At 41.3% G+C, this 16,628-nt stretch overlaps 1 protein-coding gene across 2 annotated transcripts; it reads left to right on the plus strand.

Annotated features, from left to right (window-relative positions):
• Positions 1-800: 800 nt before the first annotated feature.
• Positions 801-16,185, plus strand: LOC147009856 (netrin-1-like). Of its 2 annotated transcripts, none has more exons than XM_085861111.1 (8): positions 801-1,314; positions 1,911-2,838; positions 3,071-3,248; positions 6,157-6,345; positions 8,719-8,868; positions 9,067-9,126; positions 13,205-13,282; positions 14,018-16,185. In XM_085861111.1, the coding sequence occupies exons 2-8, from the start codon at positions 1,942-1,944 to the stop codon at positions 14,383-14,385; spliced, it is 1,920 nt and encodes a 639-aa protein (XP_085717237.1). In that variant the 5' UTR covers positions 801-1,314; positions 1,911-1,941; the 3' UTR covers positions 14,386-16,185. The 2 variants fall into 2 exon arrangements, with proteins under 2 accessions (XP_085717237.1, XP_085717236.1); XM_085861110.1 differs by lacking the exon at positions 801-1,314 and adding an exon at positions 1,570-1,696.
• The last annotated feature ends 443 nt before the right edge of the window (positions 16,186-16,628 follow it).

Consider the following 16,628-nt stretch of genomic DNA (forward strand, 5'->3'; position numbering starts at 1 on the left):
CGCACACACACATACATACACACACACACACACACACACACACACACACACACACACACACACACACACACACACACACACACACACACACACACACACACACACACACACACACATACACATACACACACACACACACACACACACACACATACATACACACACACACACACACACACACACATACACACACACATACACATACACACATACACACACACACACACACACACACACATACACACACACATACACATACACACATGCACATACACATACACACACACACGCACAGACACACACACACACACACACATACACACACACACATACACACACACATACACATACACACATACACATACACATACACACACACACACACACACACACACACACACACACACATACACACATACACACATACACACATACACACATACACACATACACACATACACACATACACACATACACACATACACACACACACACACACACAATGGTCGGTAGGACTTGGAAGAGGGGGCAAGATGTCCCAAGACGTGCAGGTATTCGTGCATCCCGACCCTCTGCGATATGATCTGACCTCATTTCCTTTACCCGAGATAGCCCCATGATAGTTATAACCGAGGGTCTTAATAAGATCAGCTGGTTATCCCTGAACCCGCAAAAGGAATCATTTTTTAAATTATTATTATCCTCCCCCCCGCCCCTCCCACCCCAATCTTGTTTGTGGTCGAACAACAAATATTTTATTAGCTGTGGTTTCGAAACGAGATTCAAACCTCTTCCAGAAGCTTTGACTTCGCAGGTACGGTAAAATATGGCAAAGCCTGTGAAACTGATTTCTCTCATTTTTTTGTGTTCAGGTGCTCCAGGTGAAGCGAGACCGCAGCACCTGTAGCCCTCTACGGGGCCAGCAGATGTTATTGCCCGCTGAATGCTTAATCCCAGTCCTGATGGAGACACGGACCACGTCTGATCAGTGTTTCCATCCCATCTCTCTCGGCACGGTAGCACCGCATCTGCGAAGGATCAAAAAGGATCACGAATGGATGGATGAATGATTGATGAATCGCATGGTGGCTGTGATGGCGCGTGCTGAAAATCGTGATGAATCTTCAATGCTGCGATCAAGGGCAGGCCGTTACTAGGGTTCTCCGTACAACCCGAACACACCTGTGAGCTCTTGGTGTGGCCCGCTTACGGAAACACCATGAAAGGTGCTTGAATTCACAGGAGAGACATGTCAGGAGTCGGTTACCTCTTCATGGCATGGTGAACACTCGACGAGCCCAATATAATTGAAAGGTGTGTATTTTCACTTGGAAATTCAGGTGGGACAGGAAAGCAACTCACCTGTTGCGCACCTCTTAAACCAGGGCTACCGATTTTGTTGGAGCTCGATATGGTGCGAATGTGAGGATGTGATTATTTGGCGCCGGGAGAGATGGACCATCTGCGATCGGGTGGGGAGGGGATGAATGTGGTGCCGGTAAGGGGAGGGAGGTGTGGAGTGAGACGAGGAATTGAGGGTAAGGGCAGTGTGGTGGGGTGTGTGGGGTGAGGGAGCTTCAAAAAGCGACCGATCTGCAGACCCAGTGGGAGAGTAGGCAGTGAGAGTGATAGAGAGAGCAGGTTGTCCTCTTGAGTGCAAGGTCCCTGAATGTCCGTGCATATCGGAGGCGCACAGGTGACGTTTTACCGGTCCAGCCCCCTGAATCCCGTCACGTTACCGTGTTTATATCATTGGTTGTTATACTTCTTAATTATAAGCGTGCGGATTAAGGTAATTAACAAAGGTTTTGATCAGATCTTTTTGGTAAGCATAGTTTATGGAATGGGGTCCCTTTCAGTGAGTGCCAAATACCGTAATATGACCAATCCACTTTTCTTTCTTCTTGCAGGTGGTTCGACCTTTTCACGATAACAAGAATAATGCTGACGATGATGTCAAGGGCATCGTGGCTGTGCCTTTTCGTGGAACTTCTGGCGTTGTCACGCTCGGTCCAGGGATCTCACCCCGGCCTGGGGATGTTCGCCGCACAGCAGACCCCCGCTGACCCCTGCTACGATGAACGCAAGAACCCACGCCGCTGCATCCCGGACTTCGTGAATGCGGCATTTGGTCAGGCCGTAGAGGCGAGTAGCACTTGCGGAAGCCCTCCCGAGAGGGTCTGCACACCTGGGAGGTCTGTCGAGACAACAAACCAAAGTGAGCGCGGAGCGACGGCGGAAGCCCCTGGATCGGGATCCGATGGTACCAGGATCTCCACCTGCCACATATGCAATGCCGGAGACCCACGGAGGTCCCATCCAGCGGCCTACCTGACCGACCTGAATAATCCGCACAACCTGACTTGCTGGCAGTCATCAATGGACCGTGACAACGTCTCTCTTACATTGTCTCTTGGTAAAAAGTTTGAAGTTACCTACGTGAGCCTTCAGTTCTGCTCCCGAAGACCCGAATCTATGACGATCTACAAGTCTGCAGACTTTGGCAAGACCTGGGTGCCCTTTCAGTTTTACTCCTCCAACTGTCGTGGGGTTTATGGACGTCCGAGTAAGACCACAGTGAGTAAAGACAATGAGCAGGAGGCGCTATGTTCAGACCCCGGGACGCGACCCCTCCATGGTGGTCTTATTGCTTTCAGCACGCTGGACAGCCGACCATCAGCACACGACTTCGATGCTAGTCCCGCTCTGCAAGATTGGGTCACCGCCACTGACATCCGTGTGGTTTTCCAGCGCGTAGACCCTCTCCTGGCTTCAGGTGATCTTGAACTCGACCCTGAGAGTTCATTCTCACGTTATTTTGCAGTCTCAGATTTTCAGGTGAGTTTTGCCTTCATTGAGAGTGAAACAAAACAATAACCATGATCGTTAAGTTAATAAGTTAAAGATTTTGTCGAAGTTTTACTTTTTAAACTCATTTTAAATGTTGTATAAAAGTGCTGAAATGAAACAGGTTTTGAGAATTTATTGGCATTTACAGATCATTCTCTCTGTGGGTCATCGTGGTGCTGTGTAGTGTTTGAGACCATTATCACGTGGTGGTTGTGTTTAGGTGGGGGGCAGGTGCAAGTGTAATGGACACGCATCGCAATGTGTGCGTGGAGCGAGCGGACGGCTCGAGTGCGCGTGTAAGCACAACAGTGCGGGGGCCGAGTGTGAACGCTGCCGGGATTTCCATCTGGACCGACCCTGGAAGCGTGCAACAGCACGGCATGCTCATGAGTGTGCCGGTGAGAGCGGATTGTGGTCATGCTTCTTTCAATTTGTGAATTGTAATTAATTATAATTATTTTTCCAATTTCACTGGTATTAATTGTAAATTCTGGTTCAATTTCAATAATATTAATAATAAATCCTGATTTAATTCCACTAATATTCATTACAATTCCTTGTTTAATTTCACTGATATTAATTATAAATCCTGCTTTAATTACACCAATATTAATTATCAATTCTGGTTTAATTTCACTGATATTCATCATAATTCCTAGTTTAATTTCACTGATACTAATAATAGATCCTGCTTAATTTAACTCATTCTAAATCCTGATTTAATTACACTAACATTAATTCTCAATCCTGGTTTAATATCAATTATAAATCCTGGTTTAATTCAACCAATAAGATTTACAAATTGTGGTTTAATTACACTCATTTAAATTATAATCAATCCTCGTTTAATTTCACGAATATCCATTATATATTCTGGCTTAATTTCAGGAATATTAATTATAATTCCTGCATTAATTTAACCAATATGTATTACAAATTAAAAACCCTGGTTTAATTTCATTAATAGCCATTGTAAATCGTGGTTTAATTTCATTAATATCCATTATCAATCCTGGTTTAATTCAACCAACATGAATTACAAATCTTGCTTTAATTGCACTAATATTAATTATCAATCCTGGTTTCAATCAACCAATATTATTTTTAAATCATGGTTTAATCCCACTAATATTAATTATCAGTCCTGGTTTAATTCCACTTATATCCATTATAAATCCTGGTTTTATTCAACCAATTTGAATTACAAATCCTGGTTTAATTACACTAATATTAATCATCAATCCTGGTTTAATTTCATTAATATCCATTATAAATCCTTGGTTAATTACACTAATATTAATGATCAATCCTGGTTTAATTTCACTAATATCAATTACAAATCGTGGTTTAATTACACTAATATTAATTATCAATCCTGGTTTCAATCAACCACTGTTATTTTATACTCCTGATTCAATTCCACTAATATTAATTATCAATCTTGGTTTAATTCCACTTATATCCATTATAAATCCTTGTTTTATTCAACCAATTGGAATTACAAATCCTGGTTAAATTACACTAATATTAATTACAAATCCTGGTTAAATTACACTAATATTAATTACAAATCCTGGTTTAATTACACTAATATTTATTATCAATCCTGGTTTAATTTTAGTAATATGCATTATAAATCTTTTTTTCATTTAACCAATATCCACAATAAATCCTGGTTTAATTTAATCAATATGAATTACAAATCCTGGTTTAATTGCACTCATATTAATTATCAATCCTGGTTTAGTTCCACAAATATCCCTTATAAATACTGGTTAAATTTAACTCATTAATTATAAATCCTGGTTTCATTACATGAATATGAATTATAAGTCATGGATTAATTCCACTCATCTTCATTATACTTCCTGATTTAATTTAACCAATATGAATTATAAATCCTAGTTTAATTATACTGATATTAATTATAAATCGTGGTTTAATTTCACTTCTATCCATCATAAATCCTGGTTTAATTTTACCAACATGAATTATAAATCCTTGTTTAATTCCACCAATATTATAAATCCTGGTTTAATTTCACAAATATAATAAATTCTGCTTTAATTTCACAAACATTCAGAAAAACTCCTGCTCTAATATCTGTTATTGCAATTCATTTGTTTGTTTCAAACATGTTGGTTGTGTCACGGTTCTTTTGGTAATGGGACAAACTAAAAATAAGTATTATCATAAATCATCATACCAATATTATAACAACTTATTCCGACTGCTTATACTCATAATATTTGCCTCATTGCGTTGATTTTGCGTTCATTGATTGACGACGACGACAATTGCATCATAGGGCCTCTTACTGGCTTTTATCCGTAATAAGAAATCCTGGTCCTCGTGTGAATCAAGTTTATAGTATGACAGATGAAAGCATTGAGTCATACACACATTAATGTAAAGCAAACACTCTGCTGGATTCTGTGATGATAACTAAGCTGTCCAAAATAGTGTAAAATACAGTACAATCAACCATATGTGGAATATATAGTCGTACATTTATGTATTGTATGTACAGTATATTTATGTAATGTAAATATTGTATTATATTGATGTAATCTGTGGAATATCATATATATATATATGTACTGTATGTGTAGTATTACCAGACTTGGTGACATAATAGTTTGAGCATCTGCTCTGAGTCTGGGAGGTTGGTGGTTCAAACCCCTGCAGAGTCAGACCAAAAGCTTCTTTTTATACTATGTGCTGCTTCCTTGCTTGACGCTCAGCATTAAGAGGATAGAGCATGGAAAAACAATGGTGGGAAGGCAATGACAAACCACCCAAGATAACCTCAGCCAATAAACTGCTTTGGCAGCACTAATGCTCTGTAAAGAGTATGGTACATCAAAAAGATCAGAAATGTACAGTATCGTCTGTATGTACTGCATGTACAGTACATTTTGTGAGAATGACAGAGATTTTCATGTAGACCTCAGCAATTTTACCCAAACTCTTGTTTACATTTGGGAAATTGCATAAAACTGTTGATCGCTTTACAGCCATTGTGATCGATTCATGATTATGATCATGTCTTTGCTGAAGTTTAAAGAATGATTTTTTTTTTTAATTGAAAAAAATTGAACACTTTAAGAATAACTTTGTTAAAACTGTGCTTAAAAGCGTGTTCAGACCAATGTTCAATGACGTCTGTACTGTACTTTTATAAGCCATAAACTCCATCTGTACATCACAATTGGATCTTGTAATCCCATTTAATGATCCATACCGTGCCCCTTGTGTACCTCTCACTGAGTATACAATTGTCTTCTTGTACTTGCTCCATCGCAGTTTGCAACTGTAACCTCCACGCACGCAAGTGTCGATTCAACCCCCAGCTGTACCAACTATCAGGCCAGCGCAGCGGTGGCGTTTGCGTCCGTTGCCGCCATAACACTGCTGGGCGCCATTGCCACTACTGTCGCGAAGGGTTCTACCGAGACCTCCACCATGACATCACTTATCACAAAGCCTGCAGGCGTGAGTGTGTGATTGTTTGGGAATTTGGGAAATCTGAGGATGTTGTACCCCTTACAAAAATGTAAAAAAATAAATAAATAAGTCTCATTTTTTAGATCTCATGAGAGGTTTTTGTCAGGGGTCAAGATTCACGTTGGTGGTGAGGAATGATTCAAGTGTCACTTACATGTTATGCAAGCCGTGGATGGGATTTTTTTGGAGTATAGGGGAGGGAGGGAATTCCAGTAATTGTTCCTTACGGAAGAGATTAAGTGACATGAAAGGACTGATTGGATCACACTTCTGAAGGAATTCTTACAACATTGATATTCATAGCTGCAGTGAAGTATATTTCCCATAATTTAAAATTCGGATGATGACTTCCCATCACTTTGAGTGTGATAATTTGGTATTGAAAAAATATCTCCAAACATGTGATTGTATTTACATTATAGTCAACACTTTTGTCTCTGGTTTAATTTAAACTTCACTACACAGAGTGGATGCCCATGTTTTTTTTTTTCCCAGTATTACTCTGATGAGGAAAATGTTTCACCGCTATGAATACATTGTGGGACTTTAGATATGATGCCATCCACCCAGAACGCTCTGCACTCATGCGCGTAAGCCCCTAGCAACAAGTCATTGGGGCACATGTGTATATATATATATATATATATATATATATATATATATATATATATATATATATATATATATATATATATATTGCATGTGAGATGAGGATTGCTCCCTAAAATGACTCACAAAGCTTCTAAAAAAGCCAAAATACTTGGAAAGGTATCTGAGAGAAAGGGAGAAAGGGGTGTGCCTCTGCACAACAAAAGAGTTGGAGAACTTTCTCAGCTTGTGGACGGGGCTGAGATCTTGCAGCCTTGCATACTGCAGACTCGCGAAGAGGTGGACCGGTGCAAGGCCCAGAGAACTGTGGACGGGTGTGTGCTACCCAAACCCTCGACCATTACTGCTAGTGAGTGGACTTTGAACCTTGCAGGACTACCTCCTGTGAACATGGTAGGATTGGTGATTTACTCAACTGATGTCTGCAATTGGAAAGACGATGCTGTGTATCATTACCGGAAAAGTAATGGTTACCAATTGTTCGACAAAGGACATCTTCACGACATGAAATTGCACAAAGCTTGTGTCAGCTATAATTACGTGAGAACTAGATGTACCAGGGTGACTTCGCTGAGGAAGACACCGTATCTCATTTGGGTGCTTCTTATGAACAGCGATGGGAAGATCATATCTGGGGCTTGTGAATGCACAGTTTACTTTTCATCATGTTGGGTGGAGGATGGAATGGGAGCTGTGAGGGCTGTTATGAATAAAATAAAAATTGTTTGGTTCTGTGGCCACAAGAGAAATTAAACTGGACGAGAATATAAGACCCGTCGCTTCGCTGACGGAAATACCAATCTTTGCTGTGACGGATAATTATCAACAGGGCAAGTAGAAAAAGGATTCCTGGGAATGCGGATATAACCAGCGTCGCAAGTTGGCATTTGCAGTTTAACCACGTGTGCCCATGCACCCATTAAAAAAAACAAATTTCTGTTACAAACCTTCCCTGAAGTTCCTTGAATCCACCGTAGTTCGATGTATTAAAATCCGCTAATCCATTCTCAAGTTATAACACGATAGACAGACAGACATACAGACAGACAGACAGACAGACAGATGGCTCCTTTTCAAATTTAGATTTTTGCATCTACTGCAAAAAGGCTTGTGTGTGTGTGTGTGTGTGTGTGTGTTTTGTGTTGTGTGCCGCTTGCTTGTATTTACAGGAAATGGTAGGAACTCGACACCTCACATCCACGGTTATTTCTTGTATTTCCTCCATATTTATAAGTCTGATTTGCATCCAGGAACGCAACATTTATGGTTAACCATCATGAAATTACATAGTAGTGGAAATGATATTTTAAAGACCGCTTGACTTGCAGATTTCACTCAAGCCACGGTAGGTTAAAAGTGTCTCGGCCAGCGGAAGCAAGTCGCTGAAAGTGCGCACACAGCGCATGCGTGAAAGGCCTCATTTAATGTCATTTTGAAAGTCCCATATTGTTTGATGTCCAATCAACCGTCGCACCAATACTTGTTGAGGTGATTTTCTCATGGTACAAAATAATTTGTTCCAGTGATTGTGCCTTTTGTTCCAAAAATATTTGAATCCATCTTAGTAAGGCAGAGGATGTGAATGGAGAATGAATGAATAAGACAGTTTTGCTTTTGAAACCACATGATGAATGATTGAATTGCTCTCGGAACTGTACGATGAATGAATGAGAAACTTTTTCCTTGAGACACCGCATGTGTTGCGTTGAACGATTGCGGAATGATCAAAACGGCCGTCCTCTTCCTTGGCAGCGTGCGAGTGCCATCCAGTTGGAGCGGCGGGCAAGACGTGCAATCAAACCAGTGGGCAATGCCCTTGCAAGGATGGTGTGACGGGTCTCACCTGCAACCGTTGTGCCAAGGGCTATCAACAGAGCCGTTCACCAATTGCTCCCTGCATACGTACACGCACTCTCTAATCTACATTTTACATACTTTGGCATTTTAATCTCTTCTCTGAATGCACTTGAAGCTTTATTTTTAAAACCTTCTTTGTCAATGGATGCTATAAAATTTGCACAAATCAATTGATTTGACTTTAATGGTGTAACATTAACACTAATTATAGGTTATATCGACTTTACTCATCCTTTACCCCAGGAATTCCCACCGTTGCTGTTGGGAATGCTGAGTATGGAAGGCGAACAGACAGCCCTGCTGGTGGGTTGGCCACGACTTCATGCACAGAAGTATTTGCATGATACCTCAATCGATTATCTTCTATTGCATGCATGCCTTTGAGCCATCTGGTGTGGGTTCGATTCCAGATTGGACCATAAACTACCACTCTGGTACTTCACAGATGGGTCACTGCACCAGTTGGTGCACTGTCCTCTGGAGGGATATCGAGCTGGGTGTCCCGTCTGCTAGTGTTTGCCGGCGGATGTCAAAGGTCTTTCTCGAAGAGTAAGCCATTATGTTCCGTTATCCTTGCGAAAACTCCAGGCCTGATTACCATTGGCAAAAAACAATGGCAAACCACCTTGGTTATTCTCCATAGACCTCTTTGGTAACACTTCTTTTGGACGTTGGATTGGATTCTTATTACCTCCACCTACCGAAGCTGGATGGGGGTTATGTTTTCACCTCTGTGTCTGTCGGTCTGTTTGTTACTTGTGAAAATCGAAGATTTTTCAAGTATATTGCTTGGTCTTGTGGGTTGTTCTGTTTGTCTGTCTGTTTGTTTGTATGTCAATCACCTATAGGTCACAATTTTAAACCAATCTTCATGAAACTTCACCATCTGTACTGGTAGAGTTCGTCACGAGCGAGAAGCCAATCGTTTTTGAGGTCAAAAGGTCAACAAATCTGTTAAATTTCGAAGAGCCTCAATTTTCATCCGATTGACTAGAAATTTGAACAGGATTTGCATATCAGGTGATTGAATTCAACCATCAATTATTTTTGAGGTCAACTTAGGCCAAAAGGTCAACATACACCGAATTTCTAAAATTCTCAATTTTCACCCGATTAACTTGAAATTTGAAGAGGATTTGCATATTTGTTCATTGAATCCAACCACCAATTATTTTTGAGTTCAATATAGGCCAAAAGGTCAACATAGGCCAAAGGTCAACAACTTAGGTGGGATTTCTAAAATCCTCAATTTTCATCTGATTAACTTGACATTTGAAGAGGATTTATATTTCAGGTCAATTAATCCAACCACCATTCTTTTTGGGGTCAATGTCGACCAAAAGGTCAACACAGGCCAAAGGTCAACAACTTAGGTGAGATTTCTAAAATCCTCAATTTTCATCTGATTGACTTGAAATTTGAAGAGGATTGACATATTAGGCCACTGAATTCAATGAACAAGTATTTTTGAGATCAACATAGGCCAAAAGGTCAACATAGGCCACAAAGTTGCAAAAGGCCAAATTTCGAAAATTTAAAATTTTCTTCCGATAAACGACATGGAACAGGATATTTCAAAAAGTTGTGGACGGATTCGGACGAAACTTGGTGGGCAGGTTGGGCATTAAACTAGAGAGAATTGATTCGATTTCAGTGATGAATCCGGATCCGGATCCGGATCTGAGAATTTTTTCAGTGATTCTTCACCATTGAGTGATAGGGATAAAACAGATATATAGCACGATATCTCAAAAAGTTTGGATGTATTTGGAGGAAATTTGGTGGACGAGTTGGTTAGGTGACAAGAACAAGCCGATTAAATTTTAGTTCAGGTCTGAATCCAGATCCGGCCTCTCAATGGGATACAAAACATAAACGAATCAGTTTGTTGGAGTTGTGCGCTCTACCGAGTGTCCTTCTTGTTATTCATGTTATTAATGGGAGCCACCGTTGTGTCACATAGTTAGTTGGAATAATAAATCAAATATTGTAATAAATGTATATTTTTCATGGCATTGGCTCGTATCGTACAAGGAGATCCTGAGTATTTGGAGAAATTCACTGGGTGGTTTGCCATTGATTTTCCATTTGAGGTCCAGAATATCACAATTTGGCCACGGGGTGCCGGCACACAATGGGCATTTCTTTTCAAAAGGTATGATGGGATCTGTAACATCCACAAGTGAGTGCTAGCATATGGGACAGCAGTCTTTATATACACAGTACTCCATGAGGATGGATATAAATGATGTGACTTTGATTTGGTTATTTGCAAGTCACAATGGATTTTTTTTTTCCCGATCCCATGTCATGTTGAGCTCCGACTGGTCTGATTACTTTGACAGACCTCAACTATTCCAAACTTGCTGGGTCGCCCCAGGGAACATTTTTGGCCCAATGTTTCACGAACCAGATAGCCAGGCCTGACGTTCAACTGAAAGTGATTCGGGCAGGAATTGTTAACTTGTTCAGAGTGCCGGCGATAACTCACCGACTCGCAACACATCCTGGGATCTTTAACGTCCACTAACTTATGCTAGCAGGCAGGACACACAGCTTAACGTCCATCAGAGGACCTGCGTACCTTGTGATGCAACACCCTGCCTGCGAAGCACCACTCTGACAGTTTATCGTCTGGTCGGGAATCAAACCCAGACTAGACAGCTCAAAGGTAAGTGCGTTACCCCCTCCACCATCCTATTGGATGTCGAACTGTATCTTTTTATTTCCTCCTCCATTTTGCTTTTTTCTTCCATTTGTGAAATGTATTTTGACTTTGTGTTTATATTTGTTATGATTGAGATAATTTCGCTTTTCTCTTGTTTTTAATTTTTTGGTCGATTTCCATCTAAGTCGTCATCATTCAGCTTGGAATCTGCTTTGGGTCACCTCTCCAGACAGGGAGGGAGTCGGAGACCAACAGCTCAGTTGACGTCTTTTTGTATAGATTGGAAAAATGATGTAATTTCTTTATTTGGGACAAATCCAGGTGCATGGAGGAGTTAAACAAGAGGGAATCAGGTTCATAGTGTGGCAGGATCAGAGCGGAACAGGGAAACAAATGGATGAATGGTGGAAAGGAAGGGAGGAGGTGGGGGTGAAAGGGGTCGTGGTGAGAGTATAATAGAACGTACAGGATTATTTATTGGAGAAAGTATGAGGTGACTACGGGCAGCATTCCTTCAAGACTGGAGGGAGGAACCCAAGACAACAGTTACAGGCACCACAAATGAGAAAATCGAGGGATGAAGGAATGGAGGTGAGAATTTGGCTTAGACTTGTAGAGGGTAACCAGGTGAGGAAACCTGGAAGAAGAAGAACCCCGGATGCATCATCATCATCATCATCATCATCATCATCATCATCATCATCATCATCATCATCATCATCATCATCATCATCATCATCATCATCATCATCATCATCATCATCATCATCATCATCATCATCATCATCATCATCATCATCATCATCATCATCATCATCATCATCATCATGCATTATGCAAGCGTTGGTGCTGCCATAGCAGTTACTAGACGACAATCCTGGTTGGGTTGCAACTTGGCCACGGTGCCCGCAATAGCTCGCCTACTCTTCACGAAGGACGTGGTGGGATCTTTAATGTCAACCAACTAATGCTGGCAGAGGGACTGCACACACTAATGAATCACCCTGCTTGTGAAACACCAGAGTGACAGTTTATAACTGGGTTGAGATTTGAACACAGGCGAGACAGCTGATCAGAGGCGAGTGCGCATGCTTCTAAGCAGAGAGGGGGAAGGGGGAGGGAGGAGGGGGAGTGCAGTAAGGGGTGTTTGTGTGTATTGTTAGTTGTTATCTCCATATAGTGGGGCAACTTAGCACAACAATTGTGCATTTTGTGAGAAGCACCAAATTTGGCACACTAGTAGCCTATAATGTTATGAACAGATTTGGATATTGGGCCATCTCAAAATTTTTGATGGCAGTGGAAAATGGCTGCCATAGCCATCAGCGGCTGAATTTGAGATGGCCCAATATCCAAATCTGTTCATAATATGTTAGGCTACTAGTGTGCCAAATTTGGTGATTTCCTCACAAAATGCAAAATGCACAATTGTTATGCTATATTTAGCTAAGTTGCCCCACTACTATGTGGGATTCAGAAGTTGGAACAAAAACCTCCCAGGTCTCAAAGTAACCACCTCTAGTGTGTGTGTGTGTGTGTGTGTGTGTGTGTGTGTGTGTGTGTGTGTGTGTGTGTGTGTGTGTGTGTGTGTGTGTGTGTGTGTGTGTGTGTGCGCGCGTGCACACACAAAACAGTGGTGTGCTGTCACACCACTAAGATCGAAATGTTAGGCTTCTTTGGCCCACACTGATGTGCGTATCTGAATTTTTGCAGAAAACTGTAATGCTTACTGCAAGCCGCAGAAACCAAAGTTGAAACTGAGCATCAGAAAGTACTGCAAGAGAGATTTTGGTACGTGCACATCATTACGTCATGTCATCGTTCGCTGTATCAATCTTTGCTGTTAATGCGCTTCAAGTTTGATAAAACTGGAACTGCATTTGAACTCGGACAATACGACCCGAAGCTAAACTTGGAAATACTTTAATAACCTGTATGTGATTACATGGTAAGATTAACAACTTGGTCGTTAAAATTTGTTTCATGGCAGTGATCACCTGTCCTCACGAATAAAATAAAAATCAATCTTTTGGAACCTGTTTTGTGCTCTCATCTGAGCACTCGGCTCAGGTGCTGGCATCCCAGGTTCAAATCCAACACAGTGTATCGATTTGTCCATTATCTGAACATGTTCTTGTAATTCGTGTTAAAGGACACTAATGTCAAAGCTTAGCTTGTCCTGTACGAGGGGTCCTACATCCGTGTCCCACAACATTGTGGGAACAATTGTTGTGCAAGATGTTCGTCTTTTTAATTTTTTTAAATCAAAAGTACCCTTTTACTTATTTATTCTGTGCAGATGAGGCCCGAGGTAGTCTAGAGGCAGAAACCCAAGCTTCACTCAGTTTATTGCTTGTGATGGTTTATTATACCAGTGGAAAGCCATAACTCCTGCAGACAATTTCCAAAGGCTATAGTTCGATTATATTATATTATATTATATTATATTATATTATATTACACATTGAAGTTGTCCATCGTTTGGTCTGTAAGCTATTGGGCCAAGTTTTCTCCTCTGCATTGCAGCGCTGCAGTTGCACGTATCAGCCGAAGCGATGTTGGGCGAGTGGACCCGCTACGCGGTGTCCTTGTTGGCCATCTTCAGGCGTGGCGGGACACGATTGCAGCGAGGTGCAGACGCCTATCTTTGGATGCGTTCCCGGCAATTGTCCTGCCAGTGCCCTCCGCGCCTGCGACCTGGAAAGAAGTACTTGCTTTTGGGCAGCGAGGGATACCCGGGTCCTGTTGGTGGGGCTTCAGGCAGGCCTGTCCGCCGGGCGCATGCACTTGTCGCAGATAAGGGTAGCGTTGCCGCGCCATGGCGGGACGTGTGGGCAAGACGGCTCCGGAGGCTGCAGCGCCGGGAGAAGAAGGGAAGATGTCGCAAAGCTTAAGAGCGGGGAGATTTTATAAGGCTAAAAATGCTGGTTCGTAACATGTGCGCATGGCTTTGTTATCAAAGGAAAAGTTTATGAGGGGCATTCAAAATGTCGTGTGAATGTGATGCTCAAAACGGTGCATGAAGAAATGCCAACTTTATGACTCATCATCATCATCGTCATCATCATCATCATCATCATCATCATCATCACTCAATAGAGTCATTGCCACCAAAGCGGTTCCTTGGAAAGGGTGATGCTGGGTGGGGTTTGCTGTTGTCTTCACAGAAGTCAGTCAGAGCAGGAATTTGTCATTTGTTTATAGTGCCAGCAACACCTCCTCACGAAAGGCACCACGAGATTTTTAAATGTCCATCAACGACCAGTGCTGGCTGGACTGGTCCTCCAGCTTAATGTCCCACCAATGGATGGCGCACACATTGAGGCCCCACCCTGCATATGAAACACTATAGGGAGAGTTTATAGTTGAGTCAGGATTCAAATCCAGGCGAGACAGCTCAATGGTGAGTGTGCGTGCACCCTTTCTGGGCTACCCTTCTCCATACACAAGGACACATGATGAATGAGGAAATTTTTTTCAAACTAATTACATAGTGAACTAGAAGGGCACTTGGTTGCACGCATACCTCTGCCCTGATCCGGATCTTCAACAAAATAAAATAATTCCGTCTTTGTCACACACCCAACCTGTCCACCAAAAGTTTCATCCAAATCTGTTCATAACTTTTTGACATATCATGCTACACATCGTTTTTGGGCCCCATCTCTCAATGGTGAAGAATCACTTAAAAATTTTTTTTTTTATCAGATCCAGATCTGGATTCAGATCTTCACCAACATCTAATCAGTTCGTCCTCACGACACACCCAACATGTCCACCAAATTTCATCCGGATCCTCTTGAGATATCCTGCACACAGACAAACAAACAGACAGGGGTGAAAACAGAAAAATAAATAAACAACTTGGCGTTTCTTGGACGAACGCCCCTCGTATGTTGACTTGATGATCACACGTTTCGCAGATGATCGATGAAACTCTTTCGCATAATTTTGCTGGTTATAAACTTCAAGCCGGTTTGTAAGTCAGTGTTAAAAGTTGTATATTGTTCTAAACTTTTTGTTGTTGTTGTTGTTGTTGTTGTTGTTGTTGTTGTTGTGCAGTTCTTGACTAATCATCCGTCCTTCGTTAACAAGTTTTTTTAAATGTTTCACACCAGTAACGTCGTTAGTTTTAGAATTCTTCAAATCAACAGCTGTGGGACTTTGTGAATTGTGAATTCTGGAATAGTTGTAGACAAAAAGAGCTTGTAGCAGCAGCTTTGTTGTAGCTATAAAGAACATAAAACAACTCATCAACTGCTTCAAAGTTGAGATGTAAAGATATTTGGTGAAACCAGATAATTGTTTCATTTTGCTGTTTTAAATAGCTGATGGCTTTGTTAAACTTGTTAATTATACTTTGATCTATCGAATCAAATTCTATGCTTAGAGGGATAACATTATGGCAAACAGCGTGTGTTAAATACTTGACAATTATAGTAATATTATTATTATTATTATACGGAGATCACTATACGGATTTATAAAGTGTCCTTACTTTGCATATGGTGCTGTGGAAATGTGGTCAGAGTATTTGGGTGTTTTACACTTTTAACACTGTTATACTTTTCATAATAAAATTGGATTTTAAAACTCAATCCATTTTGGAAATATGATACATTGTGATGGTTTTATAATACAATTTGGGTTTTCTATATTGCTTGCTGAATCAAACTGATAAATAAAAGAATGAGGAGCCATCTATTTATTATTTTGGCAAAAATTTTGGCTACACCTCCACCCCTCCTACATTCGTGACTGCCTTCCCCTCTCCCTCTATCCTTACAAGTCTCCCAGTCCCAGCCGCTGAAAAGCATCCCCATAGCATGATGCTGCCACCACCATGCTTTCACGGTCAGCATGGTGTTAGATGGGTGATGAGCTATGCTCGGTTGCCGCCAGACGTAGCGCTTTTGTATTCAGGCCAAACAGATCAATTTTCATCTCGTCGGACCACAGAATCCTTTGCCTCGTGCTCTCAGAGTCGTTCACGTGCCTTTTTGCAAACTCCAGTTGTGCTGTCGTGTGCCTTTTTCTCAGGAGTGGCTTCTGTCTGGCCACTAGACATAAAGCCTGCATTTGTGAAGTGCTGCAGATTGTTGTTCTTCCTGCAAGTTCTCCCATCTCAGCCAAGGAA

Source organism: Eptatretus burgeri, chromosome 17, assembly GCF_056783735.1.
Source record: "Eptatretus burgeri isolate ZD-2024b chromosome 17, Ebu_testis_v1, whole genome shotgun sequence".
Lineage (NCBI taxonomy): Eukaryota > Metazoa > Chordata > Myxini > Myxiniformes > Myxinidae > Eptatretus > Eptatretus burgeri.